This window comes from Ischnura elegans, chromosome 4 (genome assembly GCF_921293095.1).
Source record: "Ischnura elegans chromosome 4, ioIscEleg1.1, whole genome shotgun sequence".
Taxonomy (NCBI): Eukaryota; Metazoa; Arthropoda; class Insecta; order Odonata; family Coenagrionidae; genus Ischnura; species Ischnura elegans.
Window position 1 is genome coordinate 54872307 of NC_060249.1, and position 24822 is coordinate 54897128.

General features: G+C 36.9%; 1 protein-coding gene across 1 annotated transcript in view; it reads left to right on the plus strand.

Moving 5' to 3' along the window:
• Positions 1-24822, plus strand: part of LOC124157519 (clotting factor B-like) — a 58338-nt gene that overhangs the window by 31788 nt on the left and 1728 nt on the right. The window contains exons 2-8 of the mRNA XM_046532319.1: positions 14820-15115; positions 17693-18092; positions 19709-19809; positions 21266-21354; positions 22566-22701; positions 23374-23512; positions 23986-24131. Coding sequence (XP_046388275.1) covers positions 14820-15115; positions 17693-18092; positions 19709-19809; positions 21266-21354; positions 22566-22701; positions 23374-23512; positions 23986-24131 — 1307 coding nt within the window. The remainder of the gene's footprint in view (positions 1-14819; positions 15116-17692; positions 18093-19708; positions 19810-21265; positions 21355-22565; positions 22702-23373; positions 23513-23985; positions 24132-24822) is intronic.

A 24822-nucleotide genomic window follows, 5' to 3' on the forward strand; every position in this document is an offset into this window, starting at 1 on the left:
AATGACTAAAATTTCTGAGCGCACCTCTCAACTACAAAGCGAATGTGCAAAATACGAATGTAAATTGACCATAATTCAAAGGATTCGAGAAGGGTACTGATTCATTCAACAGCCAAATTTCAAAGGACGAATTTTTCAGAAATAATATCCATATTAACAACCTGGCACTCAATTTCATTAAACAATTATTCAAACAAAATATTTATACATCGCATAAAAACGCCCATACTAGGCCAGGAAAAGAAGCTCAAAAAAGAGCAAAACCTTGCAATTTTTTCAAACTGAATCGATTTGCATAAAAATTTGGGATTAGGCTAATCTTAAATCCAATTCAAAATCTACATAAAGCCGATGGGCGCTTTTTATTTTTTAGAGGTGGCATACACTAACATTATTTCGTATTTCCAAAATTTATGGTGTTATTTTAAAAATTAGAGCAGTATTTACGAAATTGTAGAAATGTGTTTTCACTTTTTGCTCCAATTTTTGCAAAATTAAGGATTTTTAATTAATCAAACTTGTATGATTAATTCATAGTACCTTAATAAAGAGAACTGTTAAAGGAAAACGATCAATTTTAGTTAGGGTGGTGATTAGATTGTTGTTTGCACTAATTTTTTTCGTAGAAAAAAGTAGGGACTGACCTTATTTTTATCATAAGTTGCTCAATTCTCGTGCTGAAGACTTTTTATGTTTGTTAAGAAAGGAATTTAAAAATGAAACCTAGGCTTTTCTCGAAAAATGCATATGAATGCATATGCTATTTGACATTGGATCTCTAAAATTTACGTTTCAAAAACAAAATCTATCCATTAAGAAGCCGTATCTAGGTTCTTATTGGTTGTCATGGGAACATTTTAAAAATATTTCTTTGTTGTTTTGTGAGCGACAATTTTGCAATTCACGGTTTCTTTTATTAATGCGTATTTTTCAAGTTATTTGCGAAAAACCGATTTAAAACGTTGATTTTTTTTCGTCAAAAACAGTAGCTTTTAATTGCAAATAACTCGAAAAATACTAAATTTACGAAAAAATGTAATGAAAACTTTTTGCTTACAATTAGAATTAATTTGTCCATCGATTTCTATGGTCAAAATATTATAAAATTTCCACCCCCGAGATGAGGTGGAAACCACCACCAGGGTAAAAGCGCACGTCGGAATGATATAGATTTTGATTGTTGGTCTATTCCCTACCTTCCGTCAAAATTTCACGTAAATCGATGCAACTTGAGAGAATTTCAAGCCAAAGTGCTTCATTTCCTGGACTATTAGAAAATGATAATGTCTCATCTTTAAGAACGATAATTTTTCCAGAAAAAGCAAAAAATTAGAAAATGATAATAATAAAGACGGCTACGCGCCGCACAGAGGTCCTCTTATATTTAGCTGAAAGGAAAATACGAAGCGAATCACCAAGATAGTAATTTTTCGTCCAATTATGCGATAATTGCGAATAATTTTTCTCATCTCTTTAATCTCATTTCTTGGCGCCACAATGTCGATAAATGATTTTAAGACGTAGAGCATTCATCACAGTTCAACCACAATTACCATGAGAAATTACGCCGTAGCGTTCATAAAGGGCATTTACTGCGAAGGAAACTCTTACGGCAATTACGATTGAGAGGTTTAATGCGAAATAATATTCGGTAGTAAATTTTTCTCCTACTCATTTAATTTTTTATCTTATAAGTATTAACATATGTTGCTTTTATATGATTTCTATGCTATTTTTAGAGAAATCCATTTGAAATCATAAAAAATTACAACTTGCTAAAAAGTCGCCCAATATACTGTTATCAGTTATGAAAAGAAACCCCATAATGAATTTGGGTTTCAACTATGACGGCTTTACCTAACTCTAACAGAAGTGATTTAATGAAAAAAATGTTCTGAATTCCAATCACGAGAATGCTGTGTACACTTCCTTCTTGGAATCAAATCAAACTTTCCGAGTCCAAAAAACGGTATTCTAAGAAACGTGCCCACTTATCTAACGAGATTTTATTTCACATAGTGGATGCGTCAAGACAATGGTTGGCAGTAGAAAACTCATTGCCATATCTGAGACTAAAGAGCTCTCAATGAATATTTGCGTAATGACATTACTCCGAAGACTTAGTTTGCGACCAGAAATCCGTTGAAATCGCTGTTAATAGGATGCATCAATCTGTAAATATGTTTTATGTCATTTAACCTAATAAATACGACGGGGAAATATGCAAGAATAAATGGTGATATAATGGGTTTCACTGGGGGAAAGCAAAAACTCTTTGATGGCCTTGAAAACATATCTTCCATGACTCTGGGAGAGAAATATCTATTTTAGGAATTATTATTCAGTTTTTAGGCTGGTCTTCATTAATAAAATGCAATATTTTGGAGAATACTACGGCACTTTCTTACATAAAAAATTGTACGAGTGGTGGCAGCGCACTTGATGCCGTTCTCTCGATTCACAATTGCTAATACTTTCTAAAATATTTCGAGAGTCCACCGCCAGTTGCGAACAAACCTTGTTCCGCAAAATTCAAAAACGCTATAGATAATATAAATTATGAAAATTTACAATCCATACAAACAAAACTATGACAATAATCAGAGTGGAGAACATCATTTGGCGGTAAAACTACACAGAATGGGATGAATGACAACATTTCTATCAGAGTTTTGGTAAAAATACTAGGTAAAGCGAACAAAATGACGGATATTTGCTGCTAAAAGCGCCTGACACGAAATTACTATCCTGTAGATGTATCAATGAGGTACACCGTCATTCGTCGATAAAAATTACAAGAAAAGAATTCAAGGTAATAAGAGAAAAAAATATCTAGTGGGTTTAATATTTGTTCTCATATAAAATTAAAAAAAAATAGTTTTAAAATCATTAGACCTGGCACAAAAAATACCACTGCTAGGTATTTTTCCATATCATTTGGTTCAAATACCTTAGGGCTCAGCCCGCTTTCTTCAGTAACTGTACCTAAAAAATATTATTCTCTAAACTCATATTTTTGCTCATCCTTTATTGCCCGATTCACCCTCACGTACGGATCATAATTCATGAGGCAGAGCGACCTTTAGGAATTGGTAGCGCAGCCGGAAAGTGGTTCTGAAGGTATTTACGCAGATTAATGAAAAATATTTATGATCACATTACCTATAGTGGAGCTTATTTAATAAAACTACAACTTATGATATGACCATATTAATAAAATAAATGGAAACTCAGTCAACCATCAGTCAGATTATCAACACAGAGGTTGCTTTGATATGGGGGTAGATGTGGGCAGAACTCACTTTGGACTAAACCTCAGTCGTTTGAATTACTCACAATCAAGGTAGGAGGGGGCAGTTCCTTTCTCTAACCCACCTCACACCGTGAGGATATATTTTGGGGGTGTCAGAAGGCTTCATTCGAATTCGAGCCCCGAACCCTAGGATCAGTAGGGAAACGATCAATCCAAAACGCTTCTCAAATGCCATCAATACAAGTTTAAAAAAAAGTATATTACACAATTTTATAATACGAATTGTAGTTGGCATCTCTCCTTGAAATGTTATTATGGTATTAATTCCATAATTAAGGGCGTAAATGTGAGAAGGCACAAAAGGCCCGGACACCGCTCGAAATGAGTAATTGTTTTAGCGATTAAGCTGTATTATCCCACCGCTTGGAGATGCGTAATAGTATATAACAATCCAACAATCAGTTTAATCGTGCGTCGTAACATTTTTTAAAGTCACGTGTATTTTAAACATAAAGTATTATCACACATTCAGAGATTCAACCCTTACATTGGTTTTGGATATGTGTGGACAGAGTTCACCCCTTCGACAGAATCGCATACGTTACTGCGGAAATTCCGAATGGACTGGTAGCGTGAATAGATTGTACCTTTGGCTGGGGCCAAGATCAATCATAGGTTATCATACATTAAGTATTCCACCAGTTTAGGTAGGTTTACCGCTAATTACTCGCTCCATCCAAATCTTATGTCTCTTCCGTATCTCCAGAATTTTTCTCTTCCCATTTAGCTCCTTTCCCTGAGCCACCTCGAACCTCGAGGATTTTCGTCTCAGGGTGTCGGTCGTCTTCACCCGCAATTTCATCCTGAGACCATCCGATCAGCATCCCAACATTCTAACCACTGGGCTACCCAAAACATCATCCACTCTATAAAATAAAATACAAATTTCGTTTAACAATGCAGAAATTTATTTTCACCGTAGGTTTATACTGAAATAGCCTTAATTATAATGGCTTGGTATCCGTAGACGTTTGTCTTCTAAATCCACCTGGTTCTTTGAAAAATGTATAACTTAAGGCCTCTGGCGGAAGTAGTTAATATTACCCGATTTTCAGCTAATTGCGCATCTGATGCCCGCATCTCAGTCCACACCTTTCTAAAGCTAAGGAAAAGTGAGAGAATAAGTGCCCCTCGGAAAGTTGTCTCCTTAGGATATGTACGGCGGGCAGTCGCCACCAGGGAAAACATTTGGGGGGGAGGGGAATACAGCCCCCACCCTGGCTAAGTGCCTGGACGAGTCCGTGATTGTAATTGCTCAACCCCATCTTAGCTTGACCTTGTTCCCTCTTGCCCCGAAAGGTGTAACACGCTACTGCCCAGAATTACCTCGCCGGGGCCCCCGTTTAGTTCAACAGACAAACACGCGCACACCTACTTGCTAGAAGCAGAACCTTTTTCCCCCATAGACATGTTGAAGAGAAAGAGCGCCAATGGCAGGGCGCGGGAGGGCGTGCGACCGAGCGTTAGTGACTTGTTCGGCGGCGGTAGCGACACCACAAGGTCGACGGCTCTTGAGAGCATTCACACTGGAGAGTGGAGTGGGCCGGAGGGGCAAGGGCGAGCTATGGATGCAAAGAGACGACAATTCACCACGACCGAGGCGGAGGAGACACTTTGGAGAGCTCTGCGGACATGCTCGACATGCCATTTCAGCTCCGCAACAAGAGATCAAGTCTTGGCCGGAGTAGGGGACTCTCGTCCTTCGGCAGAATCGCATACGTTACTGCGGAAATTCCGAATGGGCCGGTAGCGTGAATACCTTTGGCTGGGGCCAAGATCAATCATAGGTTATTATACATTAAGTATTCCACCAGTTGAGGTAGGTTTACTGCTAATTACTCGCTCCATCCAAACCTTGTGTTTCCTCCGTATCTCCAGAATTTTTCTCTTCGCGCCCTCCATGACTATAACTTCGCCGTTCTTCTTATCCGTCCACATTAACTTCCTCTTCCACAACCACATCTCGAAGGCCTCCATTCTTTTCTTGTTCAATCTAAGGTTAAGTTAAGTATGTTTAAACAAGGACACCTCATCAATATTAATGGCTTTTGGGGTAACCAGCGTCAAGATTTTAAAATGGCAAACGTTTCCTCTCCTATGCCGTGGACCTCATCAGGGCCAATGGCCTGATGAGGTCTTCTGTATAGGAGAGGAAACGTTGGCCATTTTAGAATCTTGAAGCGGGTTACCTCAAAAACCATTAATATTGACGAACATGGACAACGAAAGTTTAAAGTCAATTACGACCTCAGCACCTTTCGTGCTTCACAAACTATTCCGAGAATCAGTATCTTACAGGACACACAAAGAAAATTTCACACTCAATAAATCCTGCAAAATTCATGAAGGAATTCCTTGAGGAAAGAGACGAGATTCACTAGTTAAAACGAAAACAAACCGAGTGAGACCTTGAGCGCTCGGTGGCAGCACGTTTTTTCCTTTGTAAGTGCCGCTAATTCGAAATTATCGTGCAGAAAAAATCAAAGGCGACCAAGCAGAAGCACGCATTCGAGTTTGTATAGTACCAATGAGTCGGGGATAGTGAGCAATGACTCGCAGGTTAGACGGAGGAACGCGATTAGTTCGGTGCTGTTGCATCTATAATGATGCCGCCAGAAATTACCATGAAGATATATATGGGCATAAAAACAAAACTAAATGTGACTAAGGCAACTCCTTCCCTTTGTTATTCGGAGATGTAAACGCGACTGCCATTTTCAAGCGCTAGAGCAAAGTTGACGACTCATTTAGTCGACAGCTGCAAAGTAACGACATCAGTTTAATGCTTAAGCGTGCACATGTCCACGGAAGCTTCAGCTTCGATAACATTAAATGAAATACTTATCGACAGTCAGTAGGGATATTCATGAAGCTAAAATACGGGGAATGACACTTGAACATGTAGCTGACCATATTCGTCCATAATAGAGCTACCTACACAAATGCGGTCTATGTCACAATTTTTAGATTATTTTCTCAAAAACAGACAAACCCGCAAGGCTGAGGCGAAAGTGCGTGCGTGAAAAGTAAATGTTGTATTCTTTGAACAATAGACATTTATTTGTTTCCCGAAAAAATGGTATAACTTTAACCACTCTAGGTGTTTCTAATTTATAAAAGAAAGATGATACCAGTCTTCCTTTTTGTATACCAACCAAATATTTTGGATAGGATAAGCGATGAAGTGTAATGGTAGTATTAAAAATCCACATTAAGGACAGATTCGAATCTATAGCCTCCAATACATCAAAACTATGATAAGAAATTAAATTTTTCAATATTCTTCGGAAAATTGGCCACAATTTTGAGTGAACCGAAAATTGATTTTTAACATTTGCTTTCTTGCCGGAAGTTGATGTTTCATCCCTAGCTTTTCACTAGGGATGAAACATCAACTTCCTATAATATTGAAAAACACAACCCTAACTCGAATCCTTGTGCTGCATTTACCATTAGAATCTTAGGCGATATAAGCCAGTTCATTATTGGTGGATTCAATTAAAATTAGTGATCATATTTCAAGCAACTATCTATACCCTCCAAAAACAAAAAGGTATTAAACCGATTTATTAGTTGTTGCTGAAAAGTTCCATAAAATTTTTGAGGAAGAGAAAATATATTTGTTTCAGAAACAAACTTTCTAAAGTTGTATCTTTAGTTAGCTCCCCGTGTCTCATTCTTATTAAAAACGAGGAAGTTTTTACATTACCATTGCATATTTTCCTTCTCATCGCCAGATCAGTTAGTCAAAAAGCCACACGATACTGGAAGAAATAAAGTTTCCCACGGACAAAACTTCCCCGGCACGGATAATTCGATTCAGAGAAGAATCTTATTAGGAGATAGATAGGGGCCCTGTTTTTTTTCTGATACGAAAAGTATACTCAAGTATGGTAAGTATTACTTGTCATACTTACCAAAATGCACACATTACCATCGCACGTAATGTATGTAAGATGAAGCACTGCAGTACTATTATCAGTACTTTCAATAACATGCAGCCATAAACACTGAATATTCTTTACGAAAATTAGATCTAACGCTAGCGTTCAAGATGAAAATCTAGCACACTTTCCACAACAATATTCCCGTCCCTTCCCCACACCTTTTCAACAGGGGCCAGGTAACGGTTCCCCATAACTGAATTTGACACGTTCATTCCATAAGTTGAGTCCTTACTTCACGGAATAGTTTTCAAGAGGTCTAGGATGTTACTTTCACCGTGGTTGCAAATGCAAACGAAACCTCAGCAGGAGGTCCAAGTATGATAATTCTAGAGGCGAGCCCTCGTATCTTCTTGGCACCTAGCCAGATCATTAAAACTCGCCAGCCTTGATGCATTGGTCGATTAACCATTGCCCGTAGAGAAGTGTGAGAGAATAAAATTTCAAACAATGGTGTGAGCCTTGCTTCACCCAGACGTCAACTATGTCATCATTTGAAATAGAGTTCATGCATAAGACATCAACCCCAAGATAAAAATTCAAAATATGTTATTAAACGATAGGATAACTCGACGTAGTGTTCTTCATGAGGAACCATAATTCGTGTTTTGCATCCATGATTAACAACCCCAATTTTGGCATAATTTCGAGCTACTAACGTTTATAACGATTGAAATTTCAGTTTAGAGTTAATTTTCAATCCATGAGCGCATGAAGATGTGAAAATAATACATTTTCTCGCTGGTGTGCATTTTCTTAATGGAGGTATGATGACCTAACTTGACGTAACTTTTTTACCTTGACTAACATCGTTAAAAATGTATTAAGGCACACTGGATATCGACAATGCCAATGCATTTTCCTGCCTATTTCTATGCAATTCCAACAAAATAATTCTATTAAATTCTATGAGGCATTTGAAACAAAAATTGTCATAAGACGAGATTCTTTAGTAGCATTTAAAAATATTTTAAACCTAGAAATGAATTTTTACGTTCCTGAGTTCAAAAATAAATTACGTCATCAGTCAGCTGATACAGTACCGAAGATTAGAATCAATGCAATGGAAGATGTGGTGAAATTTTTAGTTTTCAATAGATCAGTACAACTTAGCCTAAAACGTGAAAATATGTTGAACTGAAAATAATTATATTAATGTTTAAAATCAAATATGAAATTCAATCGAAGACCCACAAAATTAAGCTAAGAAAAAAGATGTGGTTTTTTTCTTTCCCAAAACAGTCTTATGCTCTCAATATAAAGGCTAGGCTAGCGGCAAAATAACTCCTCGGAGAAGCGAACCCGAGCCCCACGGCCAGAGATCCGCTACTCTCTGGAATACACCACATTTTGAAGATGAGAAGCGAAAAACCTAACCGCACTAAAAATTATTTATTGGCGAGTGATCGCTCCCGACTAGATCTCGTCTGGGTTTCATGGGAATTAAATGGAGGCCGAGGGCTAATGGGAGAGGGGATTGGTGGCAGAAATTACGGCCGAGATTGGGGAGATGGTGTTGGGGGAGACGCCACCTGGGGGGTGGAAGGGTCGAGGTCCTCCGTTGGGGCCCTTGCCTCTCCACGAGGTCGTTCAACCTCCTCTTGGTGCGGCGGTTGAGTAGCTTCTTTATTCCACCTCGCCTTATGCTCCTCCTCACTCCGTTTCACTACCCCCATCTCCAACGGTGGCCAACCCTCCACATCTCCGCTCAACACCCAGTGCCACTGGAACTTAAGGAAGATCGTGAGAGAAATTATGCTCTTCTACACACTACTCCGCAAGCCGCCACAATAGGCGCGTGGCGTGAGGATGTATTCATCCAGCTCGAGCAATCATTTTCAATGACGCTGAAAACGTACGCCATCTTTTTCAAAGTTTCACAGCATGCATGGTCAATCGTTTTCAGCATTCGCCTCCATCCCAAATTTGACCTTCCATTTTACCTTTTAAATTTAAATTAATTTCTCACAATCAATTATTTAGTATTTGAGATAAAGTCAACTGTTGAATAAGGTGTACTGTGATTACTCTGAAAATCTCAAGATGATAACATAATTTTTACGCAAGTAATCCGTCTCCATAACTGACCGGTATATAGGCTGGTATGCGTTCTCTTACGAGGATACAAAAAAGAAGAAAACAATCTGGTTCGCGTTGTGAGTTGTTTGACTGCCTGAGTTCAGCTTGATTTGGAATTTATTTAGTCGTACTCTGTTCCGGGGAGAAAGGAACTCCTCTGCCTAACCTTTCGGCAAAATCGCTCTCTCATTGTATCGTTTCTGCCGGGCGAGGAAGAATGAAGAGGCTCTAAGATAATGTTCTCCGTGACGCTCTGACATAGATCTGTTCTTAATTGCTCAATCAATTTAATCCCAGCCCATAGCCTCCGAGCTAATACCCTAATTCATGCAAAAGCGGTGAAACGCTCTACCTTCGTAGCAGTTTTTGGCGAATCGTGCAGCTTTCCTTCGCATATAAGTTAACGTAAATTTTACGAAATTTCAAAAGATCTAGCTTTAATCAATCGACCTACGGCCGCTAAAATTGGATTTCCGGGCTAAAATATTTGAAAGTACGGTGGATCTTATGGCAATACTTGTTTAATCACAGGAAAAATGTTGATTGACAAAAATGTGTGAAGAAAACTGACATAATATTCGCCAAACTATAAGGATTGTGATAATACTAAAACTTTGGCTCGCCACCGTACCAATTTTTGAGCTATTAGCCAAAGAATTCTATGGTTGGAGTCCACACGCGTTAGCTACGTAAAAATGGCGGCGCGGCCGGCTCAAATAGCTGGAAAAGTATTGAAACATTAGGGCTGAATTATCCGCATACAGTGTACACTAATGTTGCCTATTAACCTCGATGGTTTTCGACTATCACGGAAAAAAATGTTACAATATCGCGCGCGAAAATTATTTGTTAAAGATGTCACAATCACAAATATGCGCATTACATGGCGTATTAATCACGCTCGACGATTCTAATTTCGGGACGAACTACTTATTAAAAAAACTTCATCCATCGTTTAAACGATTTCAGGTAAGTGCAGCAGATTTTAGTCGATGGAAATTTTCGTTCATTGATGATAATTGCTTTGACTACTCGTCGCTCGCAGAAATCAAAAAGAAGGCACTTCATTTTTTTATCTTAGATATTTCACCATTTTAGATAGATCACTCCATTTCGACCGGTCCTTTTTCTAGACCTCTGGTATAAAGGTTGGCATTCGTCAGAGAAAATACAATCCCTTTCTTCCTTACAAGCGCTCACACACAAGTTATACAATGCACACTCGATCAAATCTTTTTCAACTAATCGAGTAATAATAAATATATTCAAACGATGGAAATTCCCAAAACCGAAAAAATTACAAAACCTTGAGTGTTTTTTTAATATGAGGAGATTATCCGTGATCAAATTACATACAAACCTATGGAAATCGAAAACTCTCCAAGCGAATGGCTGAGCGAAGAGGCCTGACCCGTATTTGAACCCACAAACCTCCAATCATTGGCATCACAAGCCACGTTCGAAGGCCAAAAGTTGACAACTTTCTCGAGAGTGGGTATTGTCAGATTTCGACCACAGCGGATCACGTCGAAAATGTTGATTCTTGTGAAAGGATTGCTTTGCGTGATTTTTGGGACGCAACGAAAAATCCCGTTTCAGTGCATTGCCTCAAAGGTGAAACTGGGTCGTCACTCATCCTGCTGTCTTAAAAGTGTAAGTGATGATATTTCACGATTCACGATTACCGTAACCATCGAAAGATCCAAGAAACGAAATCATGTAAAAATACATTTATCAAAGGACGCTGTCATCGGTCATTCGATTAGTAGGATGCATATGAATATTCCTCTTCCCAATGAGCCGCGTCTTCGAGTATTCTTCAAAGAGCGACTAACATCAAACCCTCGACCATAAAAGTCGCTGAAGTTACAAAGATTAAATAACCCTTCCAATGCAAGAAAAAAGAACATGAGGAAGCTAAAAAATAAAATGCACACTATAAACAAAAAATAATTAAAATCTTTCCCATCAATTATTGTCAGGATTTCTAAACCATACAAAAAATATCCTAGTCTATTGATCTTTCCCGAAATTGATATTTCTTACGGAATATAAATAACCTTCTGGAAAAAAAAACTTCAAAAAAGGGGAGTAGGTTTTCGGTTAGTTACGAAAAAAAGCAAAGATTTTTCAAACATCCATAATACTTTTTAAATTATTACTTGCAATGGAGATTTTAAAAAAATAATTTGTCAATAAACTCATTAAAATTAGTCTTTAAGAGCAAAAAAATAACAAAAGTCCAATATCCACTGAAATCTTATCTTCCAAAATTTTTCCTCCCTTCCCAAAACTTAGTTCAAAATATTTTCCGAGATTGTTACAAGAGGCTCCATCCATTAAGCTGATAAATTGAGAATATTAAAAAAAAAACGTACCTGGTTATCATGCACTGAAGATGGAGCTTCAGCAGTGTATAGTAAAACTAAAATAACATGGAAGAAACAAATTTCCTCGGTTGAGATGATTCAGAATCTTTATAACCCATCACAATAATTATACGACTTCCCAGTTATCAACTGATTATATATTATGGTCCGAAACGTATACCGTTTAGCGCTTTATATCTTTTCAAATTTTAAGCATTTTCAACGACGTCTTCAAGTATCACGAATGTATCCAAATCATAGTTTTTTTTAATAGTGGACACAAAATGATATTTAAATTAATTTTGGCTTACTAAATAATTTTAAATTGAACACAATAATTTGAAGAACGTATTTTCTCTGCCATTTACGTGCCCTCTCTATCTCCCCAGTTATGGATAAAATCACAGAAATATAAAAAATAGTAGCTCAGGATCCAATAAGGACTGATATTTCGGGATAAAATACATTCCAGCGCAAATTCATTTAGTTACTTAGATAAATGTAATGAAAATATGGCGTGATACTCGACTGAGTGATATCAAATTAAGGGAGAGTGCTATTCACCTCGTGATTTTATTAATTGCATTTATGATATTAAGGGAAAGCTGAGTCGACAAAAATAACTATGCAAGCAGTAAAATATAATCCTCGATAATTTTCCATGATTTTATAAAACTTTTATCCTTCGGTTAGAATATATAGAAACTGGAAGAATACAGAAAAACTTTGCGAATTAAATCTTCATAGATCGCCATAAGAAATTCGTCACCATAACTTCCGTCCCTATAGGTACACCGAGCATAACTCACTCCAACGAAAACATAGCACAACAAACACCGACCTAAAATAAATAGTAGAGCCATGGTTGAAACATCACATCCTGTTCGTATCATCTCAAGTCAACAGTCGTGAGAATACTTCCAAAAAAAGAAGCTGTAAGATGGATTCGATTAAGAGCGCTGGTTTTGGTATTATTGTAAACATTTTAAAATGGATATTTAATCAATGAGATATTCATAACTGAGCTTCATTAACCACCACCAAATATATCAGTTGTTCACGAAGAATAATGACGAAAATTTCCAACATTATGTAACTTTCAACCAATGACTTCCAGTGAATTCGCTCGATTAGATTTACATGGCTTACTGGTCCGACTCGCATGTTACATGATTACTAGTAAGATTTTGCTTGAAAAATTTACGAGCGGAGGAAGTAAATTATGATATATTTATATTTTTAGAGCAATTACAATTCCGTATATTAACATCATTCGCGGTATCGGAGTTACGTTGGAGCTTTTTGGGGAGATCAGGAAAATGAAGACTAAATTATTTTCTGTATCCACGTTATACGCCATTAAACGTCTTTACTATCGTCAGGTAGCGCGAGGTTTAAAGTCAAAGATAAGCTCCATACTATTCCCGCCACTGATTCACATTAAGACCAGGGCGCATCGCTTTCATTACCTCCTCCTCATATCCGTGGCCGTATTAGGAGGGACCTCACTCGCCAGCAGATTCGACGGCCAAAAGAAACAATGACTCATTCCTTGGCGCAAACTGTAACGGAATCACAAATGAAGTCACACACGCCTCTACTCTCTCTCTCCTTCGACATTGTTAGTAGGTGGCGCCTGGGAGGCTCGCAGCCTGAGATGCAGCGTGCATGGCGGGCTGGCGGACAGTCGCGGCGCCCAGACGAGCGATAGACCACGACCGTGCGAAAGAGGACAGCGTTAGAGCCGCATGTCGGGCCCGACGTGAAGGAATCGGCCGACCCGTCGTTCCGCGCGAATGGTTTCTCGGTTCCGAGAACAGTGAGAGTGCTCGCTTCACCGTCGAGAATCCGACGGCCGAAAATCAACATTCGATTCTCATCTAACTTTATACGGGAGTGGGGAAAGCTCATCGGAAATATTAACTATAATGTTCCAGGTGGCTGCTTAGTAACCAAAAGCTAAGGCCAACTGATACTCCCAACTTCAACATTATTATGGGAAACGGAAAAACTAGCTCTTGAAATGCGAATGAATGGATTTTATTGAAATCCTGATATTTATCCACCTTTGTGAGCATTAAATTTTACGGAAAGAAACTCGCCGTAGTCAGTCTATAGCAGATCCGTCCAAGTGTGCTGGAATATTGCCATTTCAATCTTGGTCGCAAGTGCAAAAGCCTAAAAGCCCTCTTGTTTATGCTTACTCCGAGAGTAAATGACGAAGATAGGAACGTTTTTTACGGAATACTATCCAGGGTTAGCTGGACTATTGGTTTGAGGGTTCAGCTTTGGATACGTTGATCACGTATTTTAGTCTGTACGTCACAACGATTCAAATTAAAATATTCATGGTCCATTAGGTGCCCAAAATGTATTGCTAACTGTAAGTAGCTGACAAGGGAAAATAATTGGTTGCCCATACTAATTGTATAGTATACATTGGATTTGTTTAAGGACCTCTCATAGAGAAAGCAAAGGCAATGGACATAAATTAAGTATAAAAGCAATGATTTATATGGTCCAGGTGGCTGCTGATATGTCACTTATGCCACTATTGGTATGAGGCCTAATTTTAATGCTCAAGGAGAGATAGAGAAGATCAAATCCATGAAACCGTTGCCACACATTCAGAAACTTTGAGATTACCAATGATAAATTTACAGTACAGGCAAAATTTCTCCATCAAAAATAATATCTAAAAAATCAATCTCATGCTGGTTGACGTTAATGATGAGAAATACAGTACCCATCAGGAGAGGGATCTGGAGGTTCCTGCCCCAAAAAATTTCAACGGGGATGTGGACTAAAGTGAAGCTCCTCCAAAATGAACACCCTCATCCCCCATGTACCATTAATAATTTTTGCAAAATTGATTACTTTTAGTATATTTTGAATATTTAGTTGTGGTGTAAGAAACAATATTTATATGTAGTTATTTTAGCAATGTTCCTCACAAAATCAGTACCAGTGAGAAAAAATCTAGAGGTGCACTTACCTTATTCCAGAGGGAGTAATGGTGAGCAATTAAAATGCAGAATGGCTTTTGAGACAAACCTCTTTTCATGTGAATTATTAATGGCCAAATAAAACACTAATAATCTGTATTTTTTTCAGTGGTGGAAGACAGTGTTCGAGAAGATAAGAAGAATAGGAAGGAGAGGTCAGTAGGAATTTTGGAGCTGGACAATGGAGTGGAAAGAGAAATCAGTGCTCTTAGCCAAGGATCATCATGGAGCATTGGACAAGCTTTACAAATTGGACCCTGTTTTAGTAGTAAGGGACAGCTTGGAAGATGCACAAGTTTTAGGCAATGCTATCCTTACTTCAAGCTACCAGACTTGAACAACTGGGAGACATGGATCCTAGGAATGTATGACACTTGCAGTTATTTTTCAGCTAATGGTAGACAGGTAAGAGAAAATAAATTACAAACATGCTGCAATAACTCTGTGTCACCTGAGCAGGTTTTGCAGCCAACTAATGCCCTTTCTGAAAGTTCGACAAAATGCTTCCACCATTATTTCAATATCAACATCTTTAAGTAAGGTATTAATCAGCAATGTGATACTGTAAAGAGCATTAAAATATATTGACTAATGAGTCATTGAATGAAAATGTTAAATTTAAATAAGAAGGCTCAACCCAACAAAATAGAGGCATCAGAAGAGTAAATAAAATCTTCCTGGGTACCCTTAAAGGACCTTGATTAAATGATTACAGTACCATGAAGGACGGTGAAAATTAGGATTAGTGGCCTACTCATATCCACAAAGTCAAACAAACAAAAGTCATTCCATCTCATTACATAAAATGATTGTCCCTTTGGATCTCAGATTTGGTTTAAAAATTTAGGACAAAATCAACTCCAAAAAATCCCTAAGACTACTTTCATGTGATTTATTTCCATTTCCATTCCACTGAAAAATATTTTTAAAACATCTTTAGCGTGACTCATACTTTTTCCTATGTCTCTACCATTGTTGCCATGGACCTACAGATGCTTCCTCATTTTGAAGTATTCATAATACTGACTTTGAAATGTTTAATTACATTGATTAAACTGTAGTAATTTCACTGCTTTATGGCATAATTTGGAACAAACCACAAATGTACCAAATATGCAACAAAGAGTAAAATAGTATTTCAGTTCCTTTACTTTACATTGCTATAAAAAGTAATTCCTGCAGCTATATAAGTAGTAAATGTGAATATCTAACAAAAAGGCATGCCAATCAATTTATGTCATCTCTTTTTTTAAATATTAATGATAAAACATTTGTAAATGGCTTCTCAAATGCTGTATCTCAGAATTGGCCAGAAAATTTTTCATATAAATGTTCTGAATATTAAATTCAATAGTTATTCATTTGCATATTTAAATTGAATTTTTTCTTTAAATATGCTATTGAATTACAAGAATGGTTTAAAAGTATGCATTGAAGCTATAGCCATGAAGACATAAACCTTTTGGCATTCAATGCACTTAAATTTTGAGAATGATGCAATATCATTAAAGTACATCATCATATAAGTAGATGTAAAAATATGACACCAACAGTACTTTTCTCTGTTTTCTACCCTAATCCACTGTGCTTTTCTCTCATAAACAATGCCTCCACCCCATGAAAACTTAGATTTTACACCTAAACATTTCCTCCCTCTGCTCAAATGTATCCAATGTAAAATACATAGTAAAAAGAAACATATTGAATTGATAAGAACCCATTATCGCTCCTCCATTGGAAGAGTTTGTTAAAATAGAAAGTGTCCACATTATGATCTTAAAAAAAGGCTTAGATAACCAGCTCCTACAACCCATTCTAGGACATTGGAGGACTTTTTTTTTCAAAATATTTCCATAATACATTCAACTTATAAATGAATGTCTGGAAAAAATAATTAAAGAGTCGCAATAGAAACTCTTGCTTTATCTATCATCATTTACATTGTATTCATTGAGATCAGATGTTATAAAAAAGTTAACATTCCTTTTCCATTTATGCTCTTTTGTCAGTAGCCTAGTGCTCTACCTGCTGACTATATATGAGTAAGACTGTATAGGTTTTACTTTTACGGGACAAAATGATTCATCTCCCATCATGAAGCATTACCATTAGGCATATTCAGCCATACTGAGTGATTGGCTCAGCTCTTGGAGCAAGTGAGTTATGTGTAGGCCATGGAACTAACAGACCCTCTCACAGAATGATCATAATGTTATGATCTACTTATCACTGAGAAAAAGTGGCTGAAAGCAACAATTATTAACAAAAAATGCTAAAATTTTAGTAGAAAAATCATCTGAAAATGCTCACCTGCTCTTAGCAAATTGGAAGTCCTGGATATCAGAATTCAGAGTAGCACAAAGGACATCCATGATATTAACTGCTTATTGTTTTGGGAGGCCAAAGTTTACAGGACTTCCCTTGATCAGCATGCATTTTGGCATAACAGGGAAGAGAAGGAAGGAAAATGTTTTAGAACAAGGCAACTGTCACATAGATGTTGCTGGCCAATATTCACATTTAACATACTTTAGATACACTTGTTGTACCCTTGATGTCCATCAAAGATGATGACTAAGGTAATAAGGGATTCAATACAAGCACAACTAGTACTAATCTGAGTTTAAACACTCAAGTCATGGTGGGCTATGCATAGCAAGGCAAAGGTATGACTGGCTTGATAGTCACTTCAGTTTAATTATTGAAAGTCTTGAATTTCATAATTCATACTGGCACAAATGACTTCCATGGTACTAGATGCTTATTATGTTTTGGGAGGCCAGAGTCTGCAAGACTTCCCTTGATCAGCATGCATTTTGCAAGAAGGCCTGGTGTCTTATTGACATGGCAGTATAATGGGAGTCGTAGGAGAGGGAAGAATATCTGGTATGACTTTTCATGGTGGAGTGCCTTTTCATGTACATAACTACATACTCATTATTCTTTATGGAGACTATCAGTGACTAAAAAATTGCTTTCCAGATGTTTGGAGTCTGCTGCACCAACCCCACCTTCTCCACTCCGAGACCCACTCAGCCACCACGTCCAACAAAACCTCCAAAACCAGCAGAAGAGAAACCACCCGCTCCACCAACAACAACGCAGCTTGGACCATACCCAGGAGGCAATCCAGTTCCACCCAACTGGCCACCCCCAATCCCCACTCACCCCCCTGATCACACCATCCCTCCTCTTCCAACACACCCTCCTTCTCCTGGTTGGCCAAGGCCCCCTGCTGCTGTGACTACCACCACCACGCAGAGACCGACTACCTCATGGACCACCACCAGACCAACGACCCAGAGGCCTTCATACCCAGGATGGCCCCCAACTACAAAGCCTATCACGACAATCACAACCACGACACAACAAGCTCCTGTGGGTAAGTCTCAGAAGTCAGATGGTCAGTTCAACTGTATTAACCACGAACTGGAGGAATAGTATGATGAATTAAATTAAACTTTTAGTTAAAATACACCTTTTTATATAGAGGACTGTAAAAAAAGTATTGCTGAATTCATTTCATCAGATAAATCACATATGTTCACATTCTCCCACTAGCAAAAATATTCTGCTTCACCTGGCTCCAGCAGAAGGTAATGTTCCAGAAAACATTTAGGGGTTATTCACAACAGAGGAGCTTTTTTAGAACATCTGTTGAGACTGTATCTTTAAAAAATTTCAGGGGCTTGAACATTGATTTCCTCACTGTCTAAGGTATTGTTTCATTCAGGTAACTACTGTAATAACAGTGGTCAAACAAGATGGCTGAATTTAAAAGTGCTTTGCACCACTGCAGTATTTTTCTATTTTACCTAACAATAAGTGTAAATAGTGCCAGTGATTAGTATGGAACAGCCTACTCAAAAGAAAATGAATATGAAGCACACCCTCGCTTTACAATGGGTACAACTTCATCACGATTTGACACGCGTTCTGAGCTGATTGTGCACTCCCATATTAAAATTTAAAACTTCACCCATTTTGTTCCCAATTGCACATACATATGCTATACACACTTAAATTTTTTACGAAACAAATTTTTGAGCATAGCAATATTTGCTGATTCTTGTGGCTAATTCCTCATCTGGAAATAATGCTGGATCGATATACAATGGAATTAGCTTAACAATTGGTCCCCTGGAGCATATTAAGATAGTAAAGTAAGTTCAACAGTAATTTAAAGAAAATAATTATCTAAAATAAATCAATTCCACGAATTTAAAATATTCAACTTGACAATGAAAGACAATCACAACATTAAAAGTCTATATAAGATGTAAAAACCCAAACTTCAGATAATGAATCCTTAGAATTGGAAAGTTGGACCACATAGGGACAGCATTTTTAGCACCATGGTGTCTTCAGCTCAGAGAATATAAATGTTATGCTCATTATAGAAATAGATATTATAATTACATATCGATAGCCAAGTTCTAACAATGCGTATCTCAAATTCGGCTGGTTTGAGACAGGTATCTTAAAATGAGTGTAATAACATTAAAAAATAAAATACTAACAAAAAACAACTCTTTGTTTGAAAATTCATGCTGCTTTTTCAGTTTTATGAACTTTTGATTTTTAATTTCAGTGTACAAATAAAAAAATAATCGTTTTTTTTCTCTCCTGAAAAGTTGCTATTTTTGAGATATGTGTTATTAGAACTTAGCAATCGATATAGATATTTTCTGGTTGAGTAAATAATAGCTTTCAAAACAACTACCTTGAATTCCTTGCTTTAAGCTCCAAGATTCGAAAAAACTATCCAACATCCGGAAATAATATATAGCCATGGGTCTGATATAGGAATATGAGATAGGAGGAAAAAGTTTTACTTTAAGTTTAATTACTCTCCTCCATCTGGTATTCATTGCTTTTGAATAAACAGAATTTCTACAGCCATACTGATGTCTGCCATCAGCTCAGTGACCAAATGCATACATTCAGTTGAAATTATCATACAGTTAAAGGCACCTCACCTGTTTTTTTCATCAACAGTTCCCATTCAAGTTGCAAATTGTGGAGCCAAGAATGGATCTCCTGATCAAGAGAGGATAGTCGGAGGACAACCTGCTGACTTGGGAGAATGGCCATGGATTGTGAGTACACCTCATTACCTACATGTGATTTAAAATGTTTTATGAATACGATTGAAAGAATATACTTGAATCTTGAATTTTAAACGTTGAAACCCCGTAAGGCCAAATGAAAATTTGCTGTTGGACCCACATTATAGGGTCTTGAGGTCGAAATTTAAAAATTTGGGACTAAATTTCTTCAAAAAGTCAGTGATACTTATTTACATTTTCAATAGTCTGATATTTATACACAACTGCTAATCAGTGTCAGCAGAAAATCAATCAATTTATTAAACTTCACAATCTTCTGCAACAAAACTACTATACCCCTTCTCAATGCTCCCAGGAAGGTTTTTCAAAGCATGATAGATGAAATGATAACTTATGCTTCAATACATAAATATGGAGGCACTTTCTCGACTCTATCTCTCGCAAGTAGCCAATTTTCGTCTGATCTAGTTGCAGTGACCATTGTTTTCCTCAGAATACTAATTGCAAAACGGGGATTTGAGCTATACAGCCTCAAAGATGTAGCAAAGGAAAAAACTCAAATGACTATATAAAAAGCTTTCAGCCTTGCATTGGAAGTGCTTCCTTTTTCCTTCAGCACCAAAATATGTATTTGCCTTATTCCTCGTCCCCTTGCTGATCACTGACCATGCTCTCTTCAGAGCTATTTTCTCCCAGAAGTGTGAAGCCGTCTGTGGGTGAGTGAATGTGTGTGACTAGTTACATATTGAGTACGTATCTGCAAACCACTGGGTATCCTTAGCAGGCCTTTTCCTGTGAAGATTACCGGTATTATGGAACAAGAAGCCTTAGTTGAGGTCCCTACAGCCCTCACAAAGGATCTTGATTTGTTTGTGTGAGTGAGCGTGTGTGAATTTGGCTATTCCAGTTGAGAGGTTGGAGTTTGGTCCCTGCGGTGAAATTCTTCCTTCAATCACACCAACACAGTGAAAAGTTTATTACAAGGTGGACGAGCTTTGGGAGATTTTTATAAGGCCATTTGAATTTTTCACTTTGCTTCAGCTTACTGTGATCCAAATTTATCATCCGTTCATTAATCAGTGCAGAATTCATGGAGAAAATGAAACCTGATGATTCATTGCAGTATTTCAACTATAAATTTTTCACTGGTAGAATTAGCAATTAAAGCTGATGTCATTAAAAATGATACCCACCTGGCTATGACCAGTTTGGATATAACCGGCAGCATTTGCATTTGATTATAAATATTTAATTGAAAAATGTGCTACTACATCAGATAGGTTGATTTTGGATATAAATGCCAACTTCATCCCCAAAGACTATTGAAGCAATGAGCACTTTCAGTAAAACTTAATTGGATAAGAAATTTAACTTAGAGTAAAAAATTGGGTAATATTTACTGTTGATAAAAACATATTTTTGTATCGAAATTCTTACACTCTTAACTGTTCACTAAATAATCTGTGACGTCTCAATCTCTTTACAGGCAGCATTGTTTAATGGAGGACGACAGTTCTGCGGAGGCTCCCTCATTGATAGCACACACATTCTCTCTGCTGCACATTGCATCGCTCAGTAAGTTAATATGCAACAAGTAATAATTTGTAAAACAGATGAATGTAAAAATGAAATGATGTATTTGGAACAGTGCTTCCGAAAACATTGCTCACAGAATCCCCGGATATACATTTTCACCTCCAAAGAAATGTGTTAAGATGAATGGGAATGCCTAAGTATAAATTCATTAAACAATTCCTAAAATTTCATTAAAATGTCACTGAAAAATGCATTTCATAAATTACTCTAGGCTAATACAATGGCATGTGCCCCATATTCATACCCAGTGAGAAATGGGTGATGGAATCCACATTGACTTGTGGATATATGGTGGTGGTGGATATTGAGTGGTTGGACCCACGTGGAATCCACGTTGATTTCAAGTGGATTTGTGGTGATTAGCATAAAATGTTTAACAGAATTTCTAATTTGTGGAACTTAACGCTCTGGTGACATTGCGTCATTTATCATCCTGAAACCATGCTAGTTATGTGAAAATGTATCGCACATTCTATTTATATATAATTCGTGGAAAGGCAGCCATGAGAGCACACGAAAAATTGTAGACATGAAATGTCTATTTCCAGTGTACAAGTAACTTAAACCGATGAAAGTGCGATGTAGACCATGAATATATTCAATCCCAGTGAGCACTGGGTGGTGGCATCATCGTGGAATCCACCACAAATCAACGTTAAATCCACCGCAAATCAACGTGGAATCCACATTGATTTCAAGCGGATCTATGGTGATTAGTATAAAATATTTAACGGAATTTCTAATTCGTGGAACTTAACTCTCTGGTGACATTGCATCATTTATCATCCTCAAATCACACTAGTTATGTGAAAATGCATCGCACATTCTATTTATATGTAATTCATGGAAAGGCAGGATTAGTATTATGTGTAAAATAGAATCAGCAGGTTTTCAAGCATTTGCATAATAGGCGGATTTTATTTTTATACCCGCTACACTAGCTCCTGCTGGATCACCAATTATTTTTTCATCAAAATGGGGGCAAATGATGTACAGCATGACACAGAAACTTAGAAAATTCTAAGAAGATTAAATTAATCAAGAATTGATTACCTGCCTCTTTCAATAATCTGCTTGAGCCTTCTGCTCCACTACGATTGATTATATCATAGCTCTACCACACAAACATAATTTTGGCTTGATGTTAAGTGTTAGTGTAAGTATCCTACTCATCAAACTTTCCCTTCCAGTATGAGTTCCTGGGATGTATCTCGCCTTACAGTTCGATTGGGTGATCACAATATAAGGACTGATACTGAAACACGTCACATTGAGAAGAAGGTAAAACGACTGGTCCGGCACAGAGGTTTTGACTCTCGAACACTAGTAAGTATTTTTAAGCCATACAAAACTACATCTATAAATATATTAGAACAATATATTAAACTACATTAAAGCATTGCTTACTTGTTTCCTTTTAATCAAAGTTAAATATCATATTTGCATATTTTGTGATACAATGTATGAAATAGAGAAAATTGTCAGCTGTTCAAAACCCTTTAATTGTGGTTTCAATTCACCTATGTATTTTGCTGAGAAGTATTCACCATTATACACTGCTGAACCATGACATGCTAATACGTAGCAGGCATTCATTAACCCTTTTAGTGCGGCAGGCTTTTGTCGCCTGGGCGAAAAGTGCGGCGGGGCCGAAATATTGGCTCTTACATAGTACATTATTTAATTAACAATAACGTATTACATAGATACATTTTATTTTGGTAAACATAAAAATATTTTGTCAATATTCACCATGTTAACCTCAATAATTAAAAGAAACCGCTTATGGGTATGTCATAAAATAGCTTTGTGTTGTTTTTTTCCTATAGTTGCTACATTTTATGAAAATACCCTCTATACCCCAGAGAGAAGGATAGTACTAAGAGGATTACAAGTAAATTCAGATGATTTTTATCACACATGTACTATTATTCCATTTAGGAACAAGTTAGAAAATCCAAAAATAAAAATCTTAATGATACCTTACTTTTCTTCCAGTATAACGACATTGCTATCCTAACACTGGACTCACCAGTTACCTTTACCCGCAATGTAAAACCAATCTGCTTACCAAGTGGAAGTGCACTATATGCCGGACAGACTGCTACAGTCATTGGATGGGGAAGTTTGAGAGAAAGTAAGTCACTGATGTATTGTTCAGTTATATAGAAAGGAAAAGATAAACCCTACAATGTAAAAGAGAATTAATATTTTGTTTTAAAGTCCACTTCTTTCTTTCAAATTTATTTCAAGGTGAGAATTTGTTGCCTGTTAACTGCGGCATTTTTGTGCATATGCCATGTGGATGCTTTATAAATAAAACAAAACATTAGCTAGCAAGTCTGTTAATGATTTGGACCAAGCCCTCAACAACTATACAAAATTAATAGTCATTATAAATACTGTTTTCAAACTTATTTTGACATATAATATAATAATAAATATGTACAGCCATTTAATGTCGCATTACAATAAAGATAATGATAAGGGAATAGCAATCCTAAATTTATTGAGCGAGTTATATCTCATGATTACCGCATGTCAATTGTCAAAAAAGAAGTTAGGGAACTTAGAAAATCTACATGTATTGCTAATAAAAAAATGTTACAGGTGGTCCTCAGCCTGCTGTTCTGCAAGAAGTTCACATCCCTATTTGGACAAATAAGGAATGTAAACAGAAGTATGGAAATGCTGCCCCTGGTGGAATAGTGGAACATTTTCTGTGTGCTGGAGAAGCCTCAATGGATTCTTGCAGTGTAAGCCTCCCTTAAAGCCATTACAAATTCTATTTCTATCATTCATAACTAATATAAATGAACACATAAGAAAAAACACCCAGAATTATGAAAGCTTTCACCTGCATCATAATTCAAAAGATATTCTTGATACAAATCCCCCAAGGCACTATTACCTAAAATTTGAACGCAGCAAAGTTCACGAATGGATAAGGTAAATGATCAAACAAAACAAAGAAAGGGTCAGCAAACCGATAAATCATGAAATTGGTATGATGAATACAAAATCTTCAAGCCTTTACTTCAAGCCACTTAGATAAATATATCCTACATGAAGTATAAACTACTATCCAAGCAGTCATTGGTGTAAAGAGACATCTATATGAATATCAGTGCCCTTTTCAGAAACTCCCCTGATTTATCAAAGTTTCCACAAGATTCTAAAATCTCAACCAAGTTTCTAGCAATTTCTTGTAATGATAACATGTTATCTCGAGTAAAACATAATATAAAATGTCATCGCATGATTTCAACCATGAAAGCGGTATTTTAATTAGAAGAGGGTACTCCATTCCTGGTATTATAAAGAAATGACTCTGAAGAATATCTCCACCATAAATACATCCATTACCTTATTATTTCCAAATTCATAATTTTCCCACCCATTATCCATGTTAAAACATGACTTCACAAGTCATAAAAAGAAAGATTA